The 16,842-nt window shown below is 41.2% G+C and overlaps 1 protein-coding gene across 3 annotated transcripts in view; it reads right to left on the minus strand.

Moving 5' to 3' along the window:
• The window catches only part of BTBD9 (BTB domain containing 9), a 415,896-nt gene that overhangs the window by 140,319 nt on the left and 258,735 nt on the right, over positions 1 to 16,842 (minus strand). For all 3 annotated transcript variants that reach the window (XM_043591300.1, XM_043591301.1, XM_043591302.1), the window contains one exon: positions 5,716 to 5,825. In XM_043591300.1, coding sequence (XP_043447235.1) covers positions 5,716 to 5,825 — 110 coding nt within the window. The remainder of the gene's footprint in view (positions 1 to 5,715; positions 5,826 to 16,842) is intronic.

Consider the following 16,842-nt stretch of genomic DNA (forward strand, 5'->3'; position numbering starts at 1 on the left):
TTCATCATTTAAAATAGAAGGATAACCCAAAAAACTCAAGGGTTTTGAAAAGAGATCACCTATAGGAGTAGAAGGGACAGGAACAGAAGCTAGATTTCTTTAAATACAGCTTCTTTGCAGACTTCACTTTGGAACTGTGTATATAGTTTACACGGTTATAAAACAAAACAAAAAATCTTTAAAGGCAATTGCCAAACACTGAAAGCAAAATGGAGTAAATGAATCCAACTGTATACTGAAACAGTGGCATGACCACACAGAGAATTATTTTAGATGACTTTATAACACAGTAATTTTAATATATATCTCTAGTGGGATATACCCTAAGGGCCCCAAAAATAATTGCAAAAATCTTAAACTATTTTCAGTAACCATATGGTAGCAATGATACTGTAATTCTGAGGCTGTTTTGTATGTGCTGGGGACAACGCGAATGAATTATTGTGCTGTATCACTGGTAACCAAGATTTTTAGTATGGGAAAAAGGAGCTGCAAGACGAAAGGCTAAACAAAAACTTTGCGTACTGAATTTTAACTGGATGTGTCAGCATGCACTCATGATATATTTAACCTGTCAAATATATGATAAACAAATAAAGAAATGTGCACGCATTTCCTAGTTCCATCCACTGGAAAGACCCAGAAATAGTGACCATCCCAGCAGCAAGGGCTTAGACTGAGGTTTCCAAATGTCATTTCCCACTGAAAGGAAGCAGGGCTTCTTGCAGAAATGGCTGATTCCAGATCGGGGCAGGAACTGTACAAAACGAACCCAGGATGTCATGTCCTGCCAGAAATCAAGGAATTATTAAGGACTATGGAGGTCATGTCAGAAGGACTCAAGAGCCAGTATGAAAAGGCTAAAGAAGGGGACAACTTGAATGTCAATAATAGTAACTGCAAGTGATCAAAAGGTGTCCAATTTGTTTAATCCCATAAATTGAAAATGATGTGTATTCCCCTCCCTTCCCCTGCCAACAGTCCCCACCAACAATTCTCAGTGGTCCCATGTGTAAGATGGTAGGTAACCACCTACCTGAAAATGGCAAATACACAGAAAGGGTGTGACATTTACCCTTCTTTTCCCTGGCAAATTGCATCTCAGAATTATCAAATAAGCGTCGAGGAAATTTTTCTCTTCCTAGCCACTAAATAAAGAAGGAAGGATATAATAAAAAAATAATCATTTTGCAATTCCAAATTATGAAATAATGAATCCAGGAAACAATCATGAATGAAGGGGAACATCCAAAAGAGAGAGACAATCAAAGATTTTTCTGTGTTTCTTAATAAACATATATATACTACCACCTACACAGCATTTTTACAAAAAACAAAACAAAACCAACCCCCCAGAACCTGAATCAGATTAAGTCTCTATGTAACTACTAAGTTACAAAAAATACCACACACACACACACAAAATGACAATGTTACCATGGGGATTTAATCACCCAAATCTAGCTGTTAGAAACTCTACAGGACAAAAACCTAGTTTCTTCAACAAATAAATTAATAGAGAGAAAAACAAGAGAGAAAGAGATGGACAGAAATGTGGAAGGAAACCTACAGATTTAAAGAGACTTAAGAGTCATACTGTTTATTGATAGTATGGACCTTATCTGAATTCTGATTTAAATAACCTGTAAAAGCACATAAACTCACTCTAGACTTTGATCCAATTAGGGACATCTGAACACTGACTGGATATATTTTTTTAATGTTTTTTTGAGAGAGAGAGAGAGAGAGAGAGAGAGAGAGAGAGAGAGAGAGAAAGACAGAAAGAGGCAAAGAGAGAGAATCCCAAGTAGGCTCCTCACTGTCAGCGCAGAACCTGACACAGGGCTCAAACTCATGAACCATGAGGTCATGACCTGAGCCGAAATCAAGAGTCACTCTTGAACTGTAACTTTTTATGAGTATTAAATATCCTGGAGCACCTGGGTGGCTCAGTCGGGTGAGTGAGTTTTGATTTTGGTTCAGATCATGATCTCAAGATTTGTTGGTTTGAGCCCCCTGTTGGGCTCTGCACTGACAGCGTGGGGCCTGCTTGGGATTCTCTCTCTCTCTCTCTCTCTCTCTCTCTCTCTCTCTCTCTCTTTCTGCCCTCCCTCGCATGCTTGTGTGTGCACGCTCTCTCTCAAAATAAATAAATAAATAGGGGCACCTGGGTGGTTCAGTCGGTTGAGCATCCAACTTCAGCTCAGGTCATGATCTCACAGTCTGTCAGTTTGAGCCCCGCGTCAGGCTCTGTGCTGACAGCTCAGAGCCTGGAGCCTGCTTCGGATTCTGTCTCTCTCTCTCTCTCTCTCTCTCTCTCTGCCCCTCCTCCACTCATGCTTGCGCTCTCTCTCTCTCTCTCTCTCTCTCAAAAAGTAAATAAAAATTAAAAATAAATAAATAAATAAATAAACTTAAAAAACAATACAATAAAAAGTTATAGTTCAATTTGGGGATATTATAATGACATCGTCATTATGGGTACAAAAAAAGGGGTCTTACTTTTTAGAGACAACATACTGAAATATTTATGGATAAGATGATAAAATGTCTGGGACTGGTGTCAAAATAATATGACAGACAGGAAGTGGGCAGCATACAGACAAAAGTAGGTTGTCTGTAAGTGAATTTAAATGCAAGATTAAATGAAAGGAAGCTTTGGCAATTATTATGAAAAAGTACAAGGACTTGGCAAATGCCATTGTGTATCACAAGGTGGAGTGCTAAGGCAAAGCAAATATCTTCTTTGGGAGGTTGAATGCTTGTAAAATAGCGGTCATATCTATTCTAATTATTCCTTCCATGCCTCACGGGTCAGAAGGTTAGAGTTCTATCAACACCTCCTAACAAAGAGGAGATGGTCATCACAGGCTGACTCTCGCAGGCGAGGATACATCCCAGCGCGATCCAGAAGCAGCCACCAAATGAGAAGGGGCTGTGGGGGCAGCAGCCGATGAGCTGGGAGAGGCTGACACCAGATCTGGTCAGTGTGGTCGAGGTAGGGCCTGTTCCCAGGGATTTCCCCACAAATCTGCACAAGTGAAGATGTGTGAGGGATGGACATGCAAGAAACTCTCCGCTGGGAAACAGGACTAAAACCACACAAAGCTTACTTTTTCCTGGCATCATGGTATGTTGTAAGAAATGATCCTAAAATTTGATTAAAAGAAAAAACCAACACAAATATGTTTAAAGTAATCTTGAGGCCTACAAGGAGAGTACTGCCCCAATGGGAGTAGCGGAAACTATGAAACAAAGATCAGGAGCTGTGAAAGAGAGAGGTTCTGAATCTTAAACCGTAAAAGGAGGGTCTGATACCCTACTAGTCATTCATGACGATATTATGTTACTTTTCACTTTTTTCCTCCCTGAAAGCCGGGAGTGCATAGCAGTGGTTCTCAAGGAAGAAGTGTGTACTTCACAGGGCACAGGAAGGAGTAAATGGCAGGGAGCTCCATCTAAAAGTGACTCCAGATGATTCTGACGTACACTGTGCCCCCATTGGAGAACCACTCCCTTCTTGGAGGCCCCTGATGGGCGGCTGGCTGAGGCCTGCGTGCAGCCAAAATGCACCTGAGATCATCAATGTGGAAAGTTGGCCATTGCTATTTCAAACGCCCCTTTAAACTAAGCAGCGCTGCCATGTCAGACAAGGATAATGCAATCCCCCTGCACTCCCGTACGACTCACACCGCCTCCCTGTCTGCCCAGCGTGGGGACGGCTTGAGCTGTGAGGATGGCAGGAGGAGGGCCAGACGGGATCCCACTGCAGGCCATCCACCACCAAGTGCACGTACATACCTGCCAACCTGCCCCACTGCTCCCATTCAGTTGAGGGACGGTGACAGGCAGATGATTGCAGTGCTCTCTGCAGTCAAACTCATGAGCATCAGAGAAAAGGCTCGAAGAAAAGTGTTTGACCAGAAACCAAACACACTTCCTGCATCTCTGCAATCTTCTTTCATCCCCTGACATGTCTGAGACCATTATGGCTTCTGATAATGCTGACTAGTTCGCTTTGGACAAAAAATGCAGACCAACAACATCCCTCACCACCACTGATCCTGAGTTTCATCCTGTAATGGATTCTCATGCCACACAGACCTGCTTCTTGGATAATTACCGTGTCCACAAACCTGTTCTTCCTCCAATAAGAAGGGGAGACTGATTGAAGTAGAGGGTGCCTGCTATGCAGCATGTTCAAGAACGCAGTGCACGGGGTCGAGATGGGTAGCCAAGTGGTGTGCACGCCAGGACTAGGAAGGTTGGTTGGGTTTCTAAGATCCTTCTCGGTAAGGACACCCCTAACTACACAATCACATGCACAGTGGGGCCCACATATAACAGAACATGGGTAGCAGGTGAAAACATGCGCCCTCCTTGCAACCATTCATCACCACAATTCCATACAGCCCACAGAATTAAAAGCCTTAACAATACCAGGAAATGTTTCAGCATTGTTGACTTTCAAATTACTTACAAGTCGCCACAATGATTAACATTTGTATTTAATATTAAAAGTTACATGCACAACAAAGGTAATACCAAATTATTTATCTTAGTTGAGCCCTAAATGTGCTCTACACATTGGAATAATTTCTACTCCTGCTACACTATTAATATTAGTCTTCCAAACTTCCCTAAGTAAAGGATTACATTTAGGACACAGCAGGTATTAAGGAAATTTAGACTTAGGACCTTCCCAAGAGTTAGGAAACATTTACAAGTTACACTCATCTTTCCTGTTCTGGTCATCACCATGTTTTCAGGACGTGTGTCCGTATGTTACGTCCCAGATGGAGGGGACCTCAGAAGGAGAGAAGACGTGGATCCCTTTATAAAGGCACAGAATTCTATTTTAGAAATAGCAAGGCAAGGGCACCTGAACGTACAGAGTCCCTTTCCAAAGAAGCTGCAGTAAAGACACAGATCTGAGGCACTAGTCAGTCAAACCAGGATCTCTGCAGCACGTGTATAAAAATCTGGGGGCATGGCTCGCGCTATCTAGGGTGCCAAGACCTGGGATGGGCTGTAAACAATGCCACGCTAAGTATTATCTAAAACAAAAACGAAACACAACAGAACACAACCAAATAACAACTAAAAATACTCTTCTGAAAGATCAGTCAGACAGTATTTCCCACAAGATAACCTGACTTTCACAATGACAATTCAGTTACTCCGGTCTTATTTAAATTACAGGCAGGCATTTTCTGGAGGTGAGCTTGGCTAAACAGTACAAACATGGACTGATGTGTCCATGAAAAGAAGATACTCTCACAGTGAGCACAGCATTCATATCCAATTAAAGGCCAAAATACTTCCATAGCCTTGGAAAGCATGAGCGTTGGATCAATATTCTACAGACTTCCTCCGTGATCCTACCTACCATTAAAAATAGAAAAGCCTTTGGTGTAAAAGGCTTTGCCTGACTATCATAAGCATTCCTCACATAGCAAGTCTGAATGCATCACTAGAACATTATCAATTCTTAACTCCTAGTGCAATATTTATATTTTTTAAGGTTATTATTATTTTGATTACTTCTAAAAATATAAGACTTCTTCTATCTTACTCAGCCATAAGGCATTCAAATCAACCAATTTTTAGTCAAAAGGTGATTAAGAGCTGGGTTAAGATGAGTTAATGAGACAGCAAAATATTTGAAGATAAAATATCTAAGCATATATACAAAAATGTAATTGTGATACTTACCTATCAGCCCCTTCTCAAGAGTGAAGGTTTTGTTTGTAAACATACATTCAAAAGCCACAATGTGAAAAATCTTGTTCACTGTGTTGTGAGTCCCAACTATTCGAATATACCTGGGGGTAAAAAGAAAATCTGTTGAAGAAAACAAGCTTCTATCACAACCAATCCAGAAACAACAGAATAAAGTACATTTTGTACACATACAGTGTGCTAGGACTGAAGCAGACTTTGAACTTGACTTCAGACCCTCTACCTGCTCCTTAGGGCTAGCTCCAACTGAGCCTAGAAGAATTACGGCAAAACTAGGGACATACCACTTTCCAGAGAACTAAGCAGAACTTAGATTTGATTTACCTAGAAATTCAGACCAGGTGCTGTTCAAGCTCAACCCCTGAATGTCAGTATAATTGCATGTCCATGAGGCATTTACACTGGAGAATAACAAACCGCTTCTACCTTCGTCTTGTGGTTAGGAATGTGCCTGTGCACAGGTGCACAAACACTCGCAAAATCAAATGTTTTCCAACTCAAGGAAAGATTTCAGCCATTGGAGGCAAATGCATGAAATCAATATTGCCTTCTTGTGTAAAAGACAGATCCACTGAAACTGTTCACAGTTTCTTATATTTCAACACTGCTCCTAGATCCTTGTAGAAAGTTAACCCTATATACTTACGCCAGCCCCCACCCCCACCCCACTTGACTGCTGGGAAGCCTTCTCCTGACCAGAGGAAGTGATCCGCAGAGGTGACCCAGCCTGCTCGGCAATCTCCGTCCTGGCCACATGGATCTGGCATCCGGACACAGTGCAGAGTTTCATGGGGCAGTCCTTGAGCATCCCGGCCTGCTCACCCTCTGCGTCTCCCTGGAGGCTTCACCTCTGACAAACAAGCATTAACCTTGGAGTGACTTGTTCCTTTCACTCTCCAAAGGGACCCGCCAGTTCACAGGTTAATGAACAGACAAACTCATTCTTCTGAGTGTCACACAAATCCCTGGGGAATGTGCCACACACTGTCTTACCGGGATTCAAAGAAGAACCAGGAAAAATAACTAGATTAAGTGATAGCACTCTCCCAAATTATGAGCTATGCACTCTGAAGGATGGGGCATATTAAATGAACACATTTCAATTAGGCGATGACAGACCGGGCAAGGTTTTAGTAATATCCTTCCTCTGCTGTGTAAAACAACCTTCGACTTAGATGATATAATTTTACTTCTGAGTTAATCGCTGTTCACTAATTCGGTAATTCCCTTACATTTCTCATCACTCCAAGTTAACTGTATAATGTAAATGCCAATTTAAAATATTCACATTAAGGAGACTGTATTTGGGGTTTTTATCTCATAAGCTATCTTCCCTCCTGTTCCTTCAAGCATGAATCTCACAGCATTCCCGGTACACCTCATTTAGCCATCTGCTCCTTGACATGAGCTGGCCACTCATCTTCATAACCCATATGAATGCTATCTCCCGGGCATGGCCACTGCAGGGAGACACCATCCTTCCTGTGTGGAGAGTCACCACAACTGCTGCACTCATCAGAGCCCTCTGGCTAAGCAGGAGGCTGGCCCCGATCTGTTCCCTCGAGCCCTCAAGGCAGATAGAAGGTACTGATGTTACTGGGTTTGGGTGGGTAGGTGAGGTTCGTGTAAAATAAGTTCTAAGTGGTCTGTGTAGAACAGGAATTGTGCTGTTCTCTACTGCTGGTGGTGACAGGTCTCTACGGACTTTCTGGAAGGGAAGGGGTGTGTTAAGCCTGGAACAGTGGCCTGGATCTAATTTTGTCCATTTCCTTAAAACTGCAAGAACTCAAACAGCATAGCACTTTCAGGTGCTCATGGTTGTGACAGCCTGAGTGCTGCTGTCTGCAACCTTGGAGGGAATGGAGGGAATGTGGTTTGGGGAATTTGATCAGATCACTTTCCTGTTCCCTAGGTTGAGTCTCCACCAAGGGAGAGGCAGCTCTCCTAACACTGTACAAGGTAGAGGAGCCAGGAAATGACAGATAGATCAGAGCCTTCCTCGTTGGCAGTTCTTAAGGTTAAGACTCCACGCTGACCTAAGGGAATGCAGTAATGTCCCCCCCCACTTCTTTTTAAAACATTACATGGTACCATGTTCTCCAACTTTAGATAAACTTAACCCTGGCGCAAATACCAAAAATAAGAGAAAATATACAACCTCTCCCTCCCTCCCTCATCTTCCAATTGTAAGACACTGCAAACAAAAGACTGTCCTGGAATACATTTTACAGCTTTAATGATGGTGCTTATGATAACAAACAAGATAATGTATATGGTTCGAAGAGCACTGAGAGATGCCTCCAGATAGAAAGTTCTATATAAATGAAGATAATGTTATCTCTGCCACATAATCCTCAGGTCAAATTAGCAATTCGCCACTGTACATCACACTTCTTGATTAGCCTGTTACACGTAATGCTCATAACAAGTTTAATTATTCTGGTTCTACAATACTTTCAAAGTCTCCACAAAATTATAGCATAATTCACAAAAATGGCATGAAGTCCTTATTCAAATACATTAAAAAAAAAAACGGTAACCAAGTCACAAGAAAAACACCACACTCCTCTTTCTCAGCAGGGTGTTGTTTAGCACAGGACTCTGTTCTTCACTAAAGGTCTGTGCTAGAAGGTGGGAAACAGGCTTCCACTAATCCCCCAACTTCAGTGACTGGCAGGAGAACTCAGAGGCCTGGACCCGTGAGCAGTGCCTAGAGGGAGAGGGACCCACACAGGTACCATCTCTGATGACAAGCATGTTTCTTTCATGGTGCTCACAATGGAGCATCCCTGAGGCAGAAGAGAAGTTATTACCTGCACTATTGAAAGTCCAAGGGATGGGGATAGGAGAGGGTCCGGTCTCTCTTTCTTTTTCTTTTCTTTTTTTTTTTTTTTTTTTTGAAAAACAAAGCCAGACTTGCTTCTGGGTCATAACACCTAAACAGGAGTGGATATCACATTTTCTCTGCCACAAAAGATTTTGAATAAGGGGCAGAGCTTAAGATTAATTTTTTCTCCTTTCGGCATCTCTCCAAAGCACAGTCAGACTCTGATTTAACCTGATAATAAGGGCAGTGGCAGCTAGTGACTTCATCAGTGTGCAGAGAGGAGCACTGCTGAAAAATCTCGCAGCCGGCCTTTGTTCTCTCAGAGATCCTCAACAGCAGCTCAGACAGTTGGAAGATAATTAAAACTTAAACAGCGCTGAGAAAGGCACATATGCAACAGATTGGCCATTTCTGAGGGGGATGAATGCTGTCCACGTGAGCCCTCATGTAACCGTCTGTTTCTAATGTGCTCCTCCCTTCCCCGGGTTAGTTGTCTCCTCGTCCCCGAAGGGGGCAGGATCCCGGAACACAGTTCACAACAGGATGTTTCGAGGCAGAAGTTTCCAGGAGCTGTAATATTGTGGGTGAAAAGAGATTCTTTCTTCTTTAATGAAATGAAACCTAAAGCCTCCAAGGAGAGCACTCTAAAATTGAAAGGCACTATGGAGTTTTGAAGAGTGTGCTTTCGAGTCTAACAGGACCACAGTTGTCGCCCAGCCGCGTCACTTAATTAGTTCTGTCACTTTGGGCAAAAAACCAAAAACCAAAAACCAAAAAACAAAACGCCTTAAACCTTTTGAACTTCAGTTTTCTTCTCTATAAAATGTGGTCTGTAACACACACCTTATAAGATATTTAAATGAGGTAAGAATTTAAAGTGTTTAATGCAGCACTCGGCATTAATCAGAAATTCGAAGAGTAGAGATCACTGGATACAAAATATCTTGGTTTGGACCCCGAGAACGCTGATTGTCTGGAAGAGTGTCCCTAGCTGTGGCTGTTAAGAAGGTTCATCTAGGAGGAGGCAGGCCCACCCAGGGGCAGACTTCAAGAACACAGGCTGGCACTCGCTCTTCCTCTTAGGGCACCACAGCAGAGGCACTGTGGCCACAGCAGTACACATTCCAGCTGCAAATGACCTGGCTCTACGGCATTTCATTCTTCAAGCGTCTAGTCCCCAGAAAAGTCTATTTAAAATGTTCTTGACCTGAGTCAGCTTTATATGAAGAAGCAAGCCAAGAATCTTTTGCCCATATTGAGTCTAGTTACCCAAGCCCACAGAAGAGTTTTGTTTCTGTGCAAACTCTAGAAGTTTGGAGTTTTAATTCATTAAGGAAAACACATTAGCATTTCCTAACAGAGAGACATCATAATACTGTGTCCTAGTGGAATTTTGCTTTGGAGATTCACTGCATTCCCTACCAGTTCTGGGAATGTACAGATTCCTATTCCTAACCTATTGTTCTATCATTTCTTGTCAGGGTGCTACCAGATTGGATTTCTAAGTCACATACATCTTTAACATACTAAGGGAAGTACAGAAAAGTAGAAAGTATAGAAAAATAGCAACTTGTACATTCCCACCCTAAATCCTTTGGTATTCTCTAGTCTTCAGTTCTGGTGGACCACAAGCCCACCTGAGGTTACAGTTAACCCTTAACCTTTGCCTCTAGTTACAGGATCACCCACGTCTGTACTGAGTGGGTTCTGCTACCAGATAAAATTGAATTCAGTAAGAAATAGTTAAATGAGCTCTCAAGGGAACACCTGAAGCCAAAATCCATCAGAATTCTATTCTTTGGTAAACAAAGTTTTATTCTCGAGGTGAACTTCATACCCTTGGGTTAAACACAGACTCTTGAGGAAACTAGATTCAACCTGAGACTGTAATGCAAGAAGGGCTCCTTAACATTTTGGCTCTTCCTCTGAGCTAGCCAGAGAACTCTGCTGCGGCCAGATGCAGCCATCTAGCGAGAACCTTAGCTCCACATTTGCTAGGGACTTGCAACTGTGTGGGGTTTGGATTCATCACTTCTAAGACTTCCTGTCTGACTTTTCCTTTCAAGGAGGTGCTAAGAATGTACATAAATAATTCTCTGACCCAAGAAGCAGGTAATGTCTGCAGGTCTCTCCAGTATGGTATTCTCTTCCAGTTCTGTGTACGGTGTTAGTGTTCTTATAATCAAACCGCAGACTGGAGGGGGAAGTGACTTCAGGTCTTGTTGCTAAGGCAGCAAGTGGAAAACAGTTTACTGCCAGAATGACAAAAAGCTTCTAGAAAAAGCAGGTTGCAACAGAAAAGATTTGTTACTCTTAGAAAACCTTCCCTCTGGCTGATCTGTGGAGCTATAGATTCTCCTCTACTGACTTCAGCAAAGGGCCCCAGCAGCATTTGCTTATTTGGGAGAGGAAGAATTATTGAAAGGTTAAAGAGTCTGGGTCCAGAGTTAGCCTAATCAGAGGCTACCCTCTCAGAGAGCAGCCCCCGTGCTGTCTGACCATAAGGCCTGCAGAGGGAGCGATCATGTCCCAGCACCTCCACTATCCAACTTGAAGGGCAAATGAAAGAAGTCATCTTGGTTTCCCGAGAAAATTGATGCTGTATCGAATCAAGTGTGCAGAAGGGATAAGATGGGTAAATATTACTAACACATCGTAGCCCAGTGCTACCAAAATACACAGTCATTTCAACATTAGAGATAAATATTTAAGTGTTGTTTTTTTATTTGGAAAAAAAGTGGATTTTCAACAGTAGGCCTTCTCCCCACCCCCAAATATGTAGAACTTATCCTGTCATAATAATACATGTTCAACTCATGTAATTATATTTGGAATTAATATCACAAAAAGAACTTAATTATAATATTTACATAAATCCTGTGAAAATGATATAATACATAACATTTAACTTCCTGATTGCACATTAACCAGTCAACAGTCCTTGTAGGGATACGGGGTAAATCTGCTATTAACAAAGATTTAAGAAACACCTACTAGGTGCAAGAAATTGTGCTAAGCACTGTAAGGAATGGACCCAAATGACAGGACACACACCTTCATCTGAAGAAGGTTACAGTGCAGTTCAGAAGGCAAGACTAAAACACATTAGTAGTAGGGGTCAAGAGAAAAACATAAGAGCTTCTTATCTATTCATACATGGTGAAGAGGTTAGCCAACTCTTATAACACTGAATTTAGCACTATGAACTTTAAAAGTCCTCTCTGTGAACTATTTTTGCTTCAAAGACCAAAACAAAACAAACGTGGCTAAAAGAAAAATAATCCTCAGACTCTCTCTCACATACACATACATACAAATGATCACTGACTCACCTGACGAGTATTAATTCAGTATTTACTATGTGCTAGGTACTGTTGCTGCATGTTGGGATATGGGATTGAACAATACAGATAAAATCTCTTCCCCGTGGAATATTTATTTCAGGGTCAGGGGACAGACAAGAAATAAAAATTAGAAAAAAAAATCAAATAATTACCCGCTGGTTGATAGGTGATCTATTTAACATTGAACTTTATAGACAAACTTGCTAAACTGGAAGAATAAACAGTTATATAACCTCTCCCTGCAGGAATAAAAGGGTCAAATGGGAAGGCGCGACACCGAGCCTGAGAACACAGATACAGTGTAAATGAGTCTGATGTACAGACACAGTTCACCTATTACAGATATTTAGCAGGATACAGGCAAAAATCTAATTAAGTAGGCTTCTTAGGATCTGGAAAAAGGAACTGATTTGAATTTCATGCGAAGAAATGTCTTATTTATTTCATGGTTTAGTTTTCTTTTTATCTTTGCTTTTTTTTTTAGATTGTAATTTTCAGGGGATTATAAAGAGACAAAATGGGAAGTGGAAGATATAAAATGAAAAATGAATAAGGGAGACAGGGAGGGAGAGAAGGAGGGAGAGGAGAGAAGGGGGTAAAGGGAGGGGTGGGGAGTGGAGAGGAGTGAGGGAGGGAGGGGAAGAGAGAGAGAGAGGGAGAGCATGAATATGAATAAACCAATCCCTTCTTCTGTCTCTGTTATGTGCTGATGTGAACAAATCCCCATGTGGGAATACTGTTAACCAATTTTATTACTCAATAAAACACTGAAACCAACAAAAAGTATATTTTAAGAAATACAACTAAATTACCAAAAGTTCAACATTTGCATTTTTTCATTAACTTTTCTCCTCGCCCAAGATGCTGGGGGCCGGGGAGAGGATTTCACTACTTTTATCTTTTAAATGGCTACATTATCTTTTTCAGTTTATCCAATAGGCTGTGCATCCCCACGAATGTAGACAAATGAGTCTAATGGAATTGTGCACTAGAGAAAAAGCAGAAGAAAATTAAATTTGTTAGTTTCCCTATGAATCTGTAAGAACTCATTTGGTGACCATGACCTGTAGCAAGCCTGCTTTAGGATCATGGTGGGTAAGGAAAGGTTCTCTTTTTTTAAATCTAAGACTATGGTAGGTATATGCAATTTATTATAACTTAAAATTTTAAGGGTCGGAGGAGCCCCCCCACCCTGCCCCCGCCGCCTTTGTCCTTATAGAGTAAAAGATAAGGAGAGAAGGAAGAGAGGTAAAGAGAAGGAGAAAGAACTTGCTGCTCCCCAAAGAAAAATCTAAGAATACTTCTAAGAATGTAAATATTTGACATACTGAGAAGATAAAAATTGCTCAAGACATTCAGAACAACAGAAGTGAAAACAAAGTCAAAGTCAAGAGAATAATAAAGAGATCATGGGGGTAAGGAAATTGCAGATCTTCACTCCAGACCCTTGAGAAACCAGCAGTGCAATTAAAATAAAAGCCAGCAACTTCTGAACACCTCCTATGTGCTACACTTTGCAATGCATTATTTCCTTTAACGGAAAACCCATACCCCACACACACATACCATCAGGCTGGAGATATCAAAGATCAACAGAACCTATGTCCCCCAAAGCCTCTGAATTCTTTACATGCTATGCAAAGAAACCTGTGTTTCTGGCAGTAATAGTTCCTCAGAGAACTAAGTGAAACCCAGAAAAGTCCGACACTTGCCATATACTATCCCCAACTGCTTCGATGCTCACAGGAAATTTGAGGGGTGCTCCTTTGCCCATTGAGAAGTTCTAGACCTTTACCTAGAAAATGGATGAGGAGGAAAAGAAAAAAGTCCCAGAGGTTTACCTAGCACATTAGTTTGAGCATCAATATAACTATGTACAAACCTACCAACAAGAGGCAGAGAAATCAAAGTAAATAAAAATAAAACTACAGAAAACTTGGGAAGAATGCTCACCGCCAACACCACAAAACATGCAACTGATAGCAGAAGAGAGAAACAGAAGTCTTTTTGTCCTGGGTGCAAAAGTCAATATGGATATGTACAATGTCCTATATCTCAGGGGTCATTAAAGCTGGGAGTGAAGGGCTGATTCCAATGGATTCAAGCTTCTGAACAGCATGAAGGATTACTAATTTCAGCACTAGACTGCTGTAAGGGATTTTGCTGCTAAAATCTGTCAGTGTGGTAGAACTTTCACACGAGCAACAGAGAAGAAACAGCAAGATCCCCCAGCTGGCACTATTGGGTGGTCTACAGAATCTGCAGCTAGAGCACGGGGTGAGCAGGCATGGGCCGGGTCCAAATCTAACAATCTGCCCAATCATTTGAAGACACTTCCCCGTACACCTTTTGTGTTAAGAGTCCTGTGTACTACTGAGGTTCAGTTTTGAAGCCTGTTTCCAGTCCATATTTCTGCTGGATTAGCAAGCAGGTTGGGAGGTGTAGTAGTCTGGCAAGGCTTTGTTCCCCCTCCCCAAAGCTTCTTGAGAGTTCAACCATTCATGACTTAGACTTTACTGGTACAGTATTAGTGCTAAGCCAGTGGTCAGAAAGAAAATGTCAATCCTTACACTTGTTTCAGAAATTCAAGGAGAGGAAAACTTAGGAGAGGAACACACATCAAGTAAAATGCATACTTGGTAAGAGGGAATTTTCTAATAAACAAGAGAATTTTATAATATGACCAATGGTCATGGCTACTGTTGTGGTGTTTGGCCTCATTAAAATAAAACTGCCTTAACTATTTCTTTTTCTTCTTTTATATTTTTAAGATAAAGTTTCATACATATATAGTTTGAAAGGTCAAATCGCCTGTTTTATTATAAAAAAAATACTCCTCCGTGCTCCATTTCCTCCCCTCCCTGCAGACAACTGTTTTTACCTGCTTACGTGGATTATTTTAGGATTTACTTCACATCTATAATTATCACACTTTTAATGCTACTTCTTGATTTTCTGATTTTAGGCTTTACCAACAATCTACTATCGTGGAGGGTAAGTATGTAGCTCTCCCCTCTCCACATGCACCCTTTCCCATCGCCCAATTTAGATTACATTGTAACTTCAGCTGAATCAATAGTCAGTGTTTACATTATGATTATGTAAACATTATTCATAACAAATATATGGAAGTACTTTCTTTTCCTGCACATTTTTTTCACTTACAGAGTTAAAAATAGTCTTGATTTTTGTTTTTCTTAGTTTTGTATGTGCTCAATACTAACTCACCCCCTCTCTCCCAGTTGTCCCTTATTTGAACTAAAGCTTCCCTCAAAACATTCTGACACATCAGGTATTTCTAGTTATTTCCTCTTCCTGAAGAAGTCTTCCCAGGCCTCTGGCTAGTTTCAGTCAAGTGTGGGTACCCTTTGATGTGATGCAGGTGTTATCCTGGGATAGGTCTTCCCCATCTCCTTTCATCTATCTCCTGTGCTGGACTGTCTCTGTTGTATCTCATACTGTCTTCTTTCCTGATCTACTCGCTCATTTCAGTGGAGAGCATCTCCCAGTAGCTTGCTCAGAAATGTTATCTGGAGGGTAAAGATTTTAAGGCTTTGCTTGTCTGAACATACCTACGGCCTACCTTCATATTTGATTTTGACTGGTAATTTGCCTGGGTATAGAATTTTAAGTTGTTAGTAGTTTTCCTTCAGAACTTTGAAAGTGTTATTCTACTGCCTGTCAAGCTTCTAGTTTTGCCATTGAGAAGTCATGCTGATACCGTATCTGGTTTCTCTGTTTCTTCTTTTTTAAGAAAAATTATGTCCTGCTCTGGAAGCATGTAGATTTTCTCTACATCCTTAGTATTCTGAAATTTCATGAAGATGTGCCTTAGTGTGGGTCTATTTTCTTCCCTTAGTTTGGGCACTCAGAAGGCCCTGCAATCTGGAAACCCATATACTTCAGTTTTGGCAAATTTTCTTGAATTATAGGTACTGACTGCTTCCTTTGAATTTTGTTTTAATCTCGCTCTCTTTTTTAATGTTTATTTTTGAGAGCGAGAGAGATGGAGCGCGAGTGGGTGAGGGGCAGAGAGAGAGGGAGACACATAATCCGAAGCAGGCTCCAGGCTCTGAGCTGTCAGCACAGAGCCGATGTGGGTCTCGAACTCAAGAACCCATGAGATTGTGACCCGAGTCAAAGTCGGACACTTAACTGACTAAGCCACCCAGGAGCCCCGAAATCTCTCTTTACGAAGCTCTTTGTTTTGGATATTAGCAGTCTTATCTTCACCCACACTTCTATAGTTTCTCTATTTGCTACCATTTTGTCATTTTTTCTACTTTCTGAGAGAGTTCTTCAACTTTATCATCTGTGCTAACTACCAAGTTTTTCATATCTGCTTTAATATTTTAAATTTCCAAATATACTTATTATTCTCCAAATGTTCCTTTTTTATGGTATTTTCTTGGTCTAAGATTGCCATATTTACTCAATCTCTCTGAAGAAAACAATGGTTTTTTTTTTAATTTTTCATCTCCATGTATAGTTTTGTTTTTGTTTTTATTTTTTTCCTGTTTCGGCCTTTATGTTTCATATTAGTTTCCTCAGATGTCTCGCTGTCAAGAAGGTTATTAGGAAGGAACCTCTGGACATACTATAGGAAATTCTGAGAATACAGTTGCCTAAATGGGTCAACTGCTAGGAAAACCTGACTTTCAGATTCTTTAGCTCTTCCCACTTGGGATAGTCAAATTACGTAGGAAGAGGTTTTTAATCGTCTGCAGGGATGGTATGGGTCTGCCTGCCAGAGTTCCAGAGGCTAAGTGGTGAAAGAGGGCAAAGGGTATTTGTCTGTGTGAGTGTTGGGGGGGGGGGGTGCATAATTACTGTGAAGGGGGATTCTCAGCATATGCCACTTACATCTTTCTATATAGCATGGCCTTCCTCAACTGTGCATGGTATCTTTCCTGGTTCAGAGACACTGTT

This window comes from Prionailurus bengalensis, chromosome B2 (assembly GCF_016509475.1).
Source record: "Prionailurus bengalensis isolate Pbe53 chromosome B2, Fcat_Pben_1.1_paternal_pri, whole genome shotgun sequence".
NCBI lineage: Eukaryota > Metazoa > Chordata > Mammalia > Carnivora > Felidae > Prionailurus > Prionailurus bengalensis.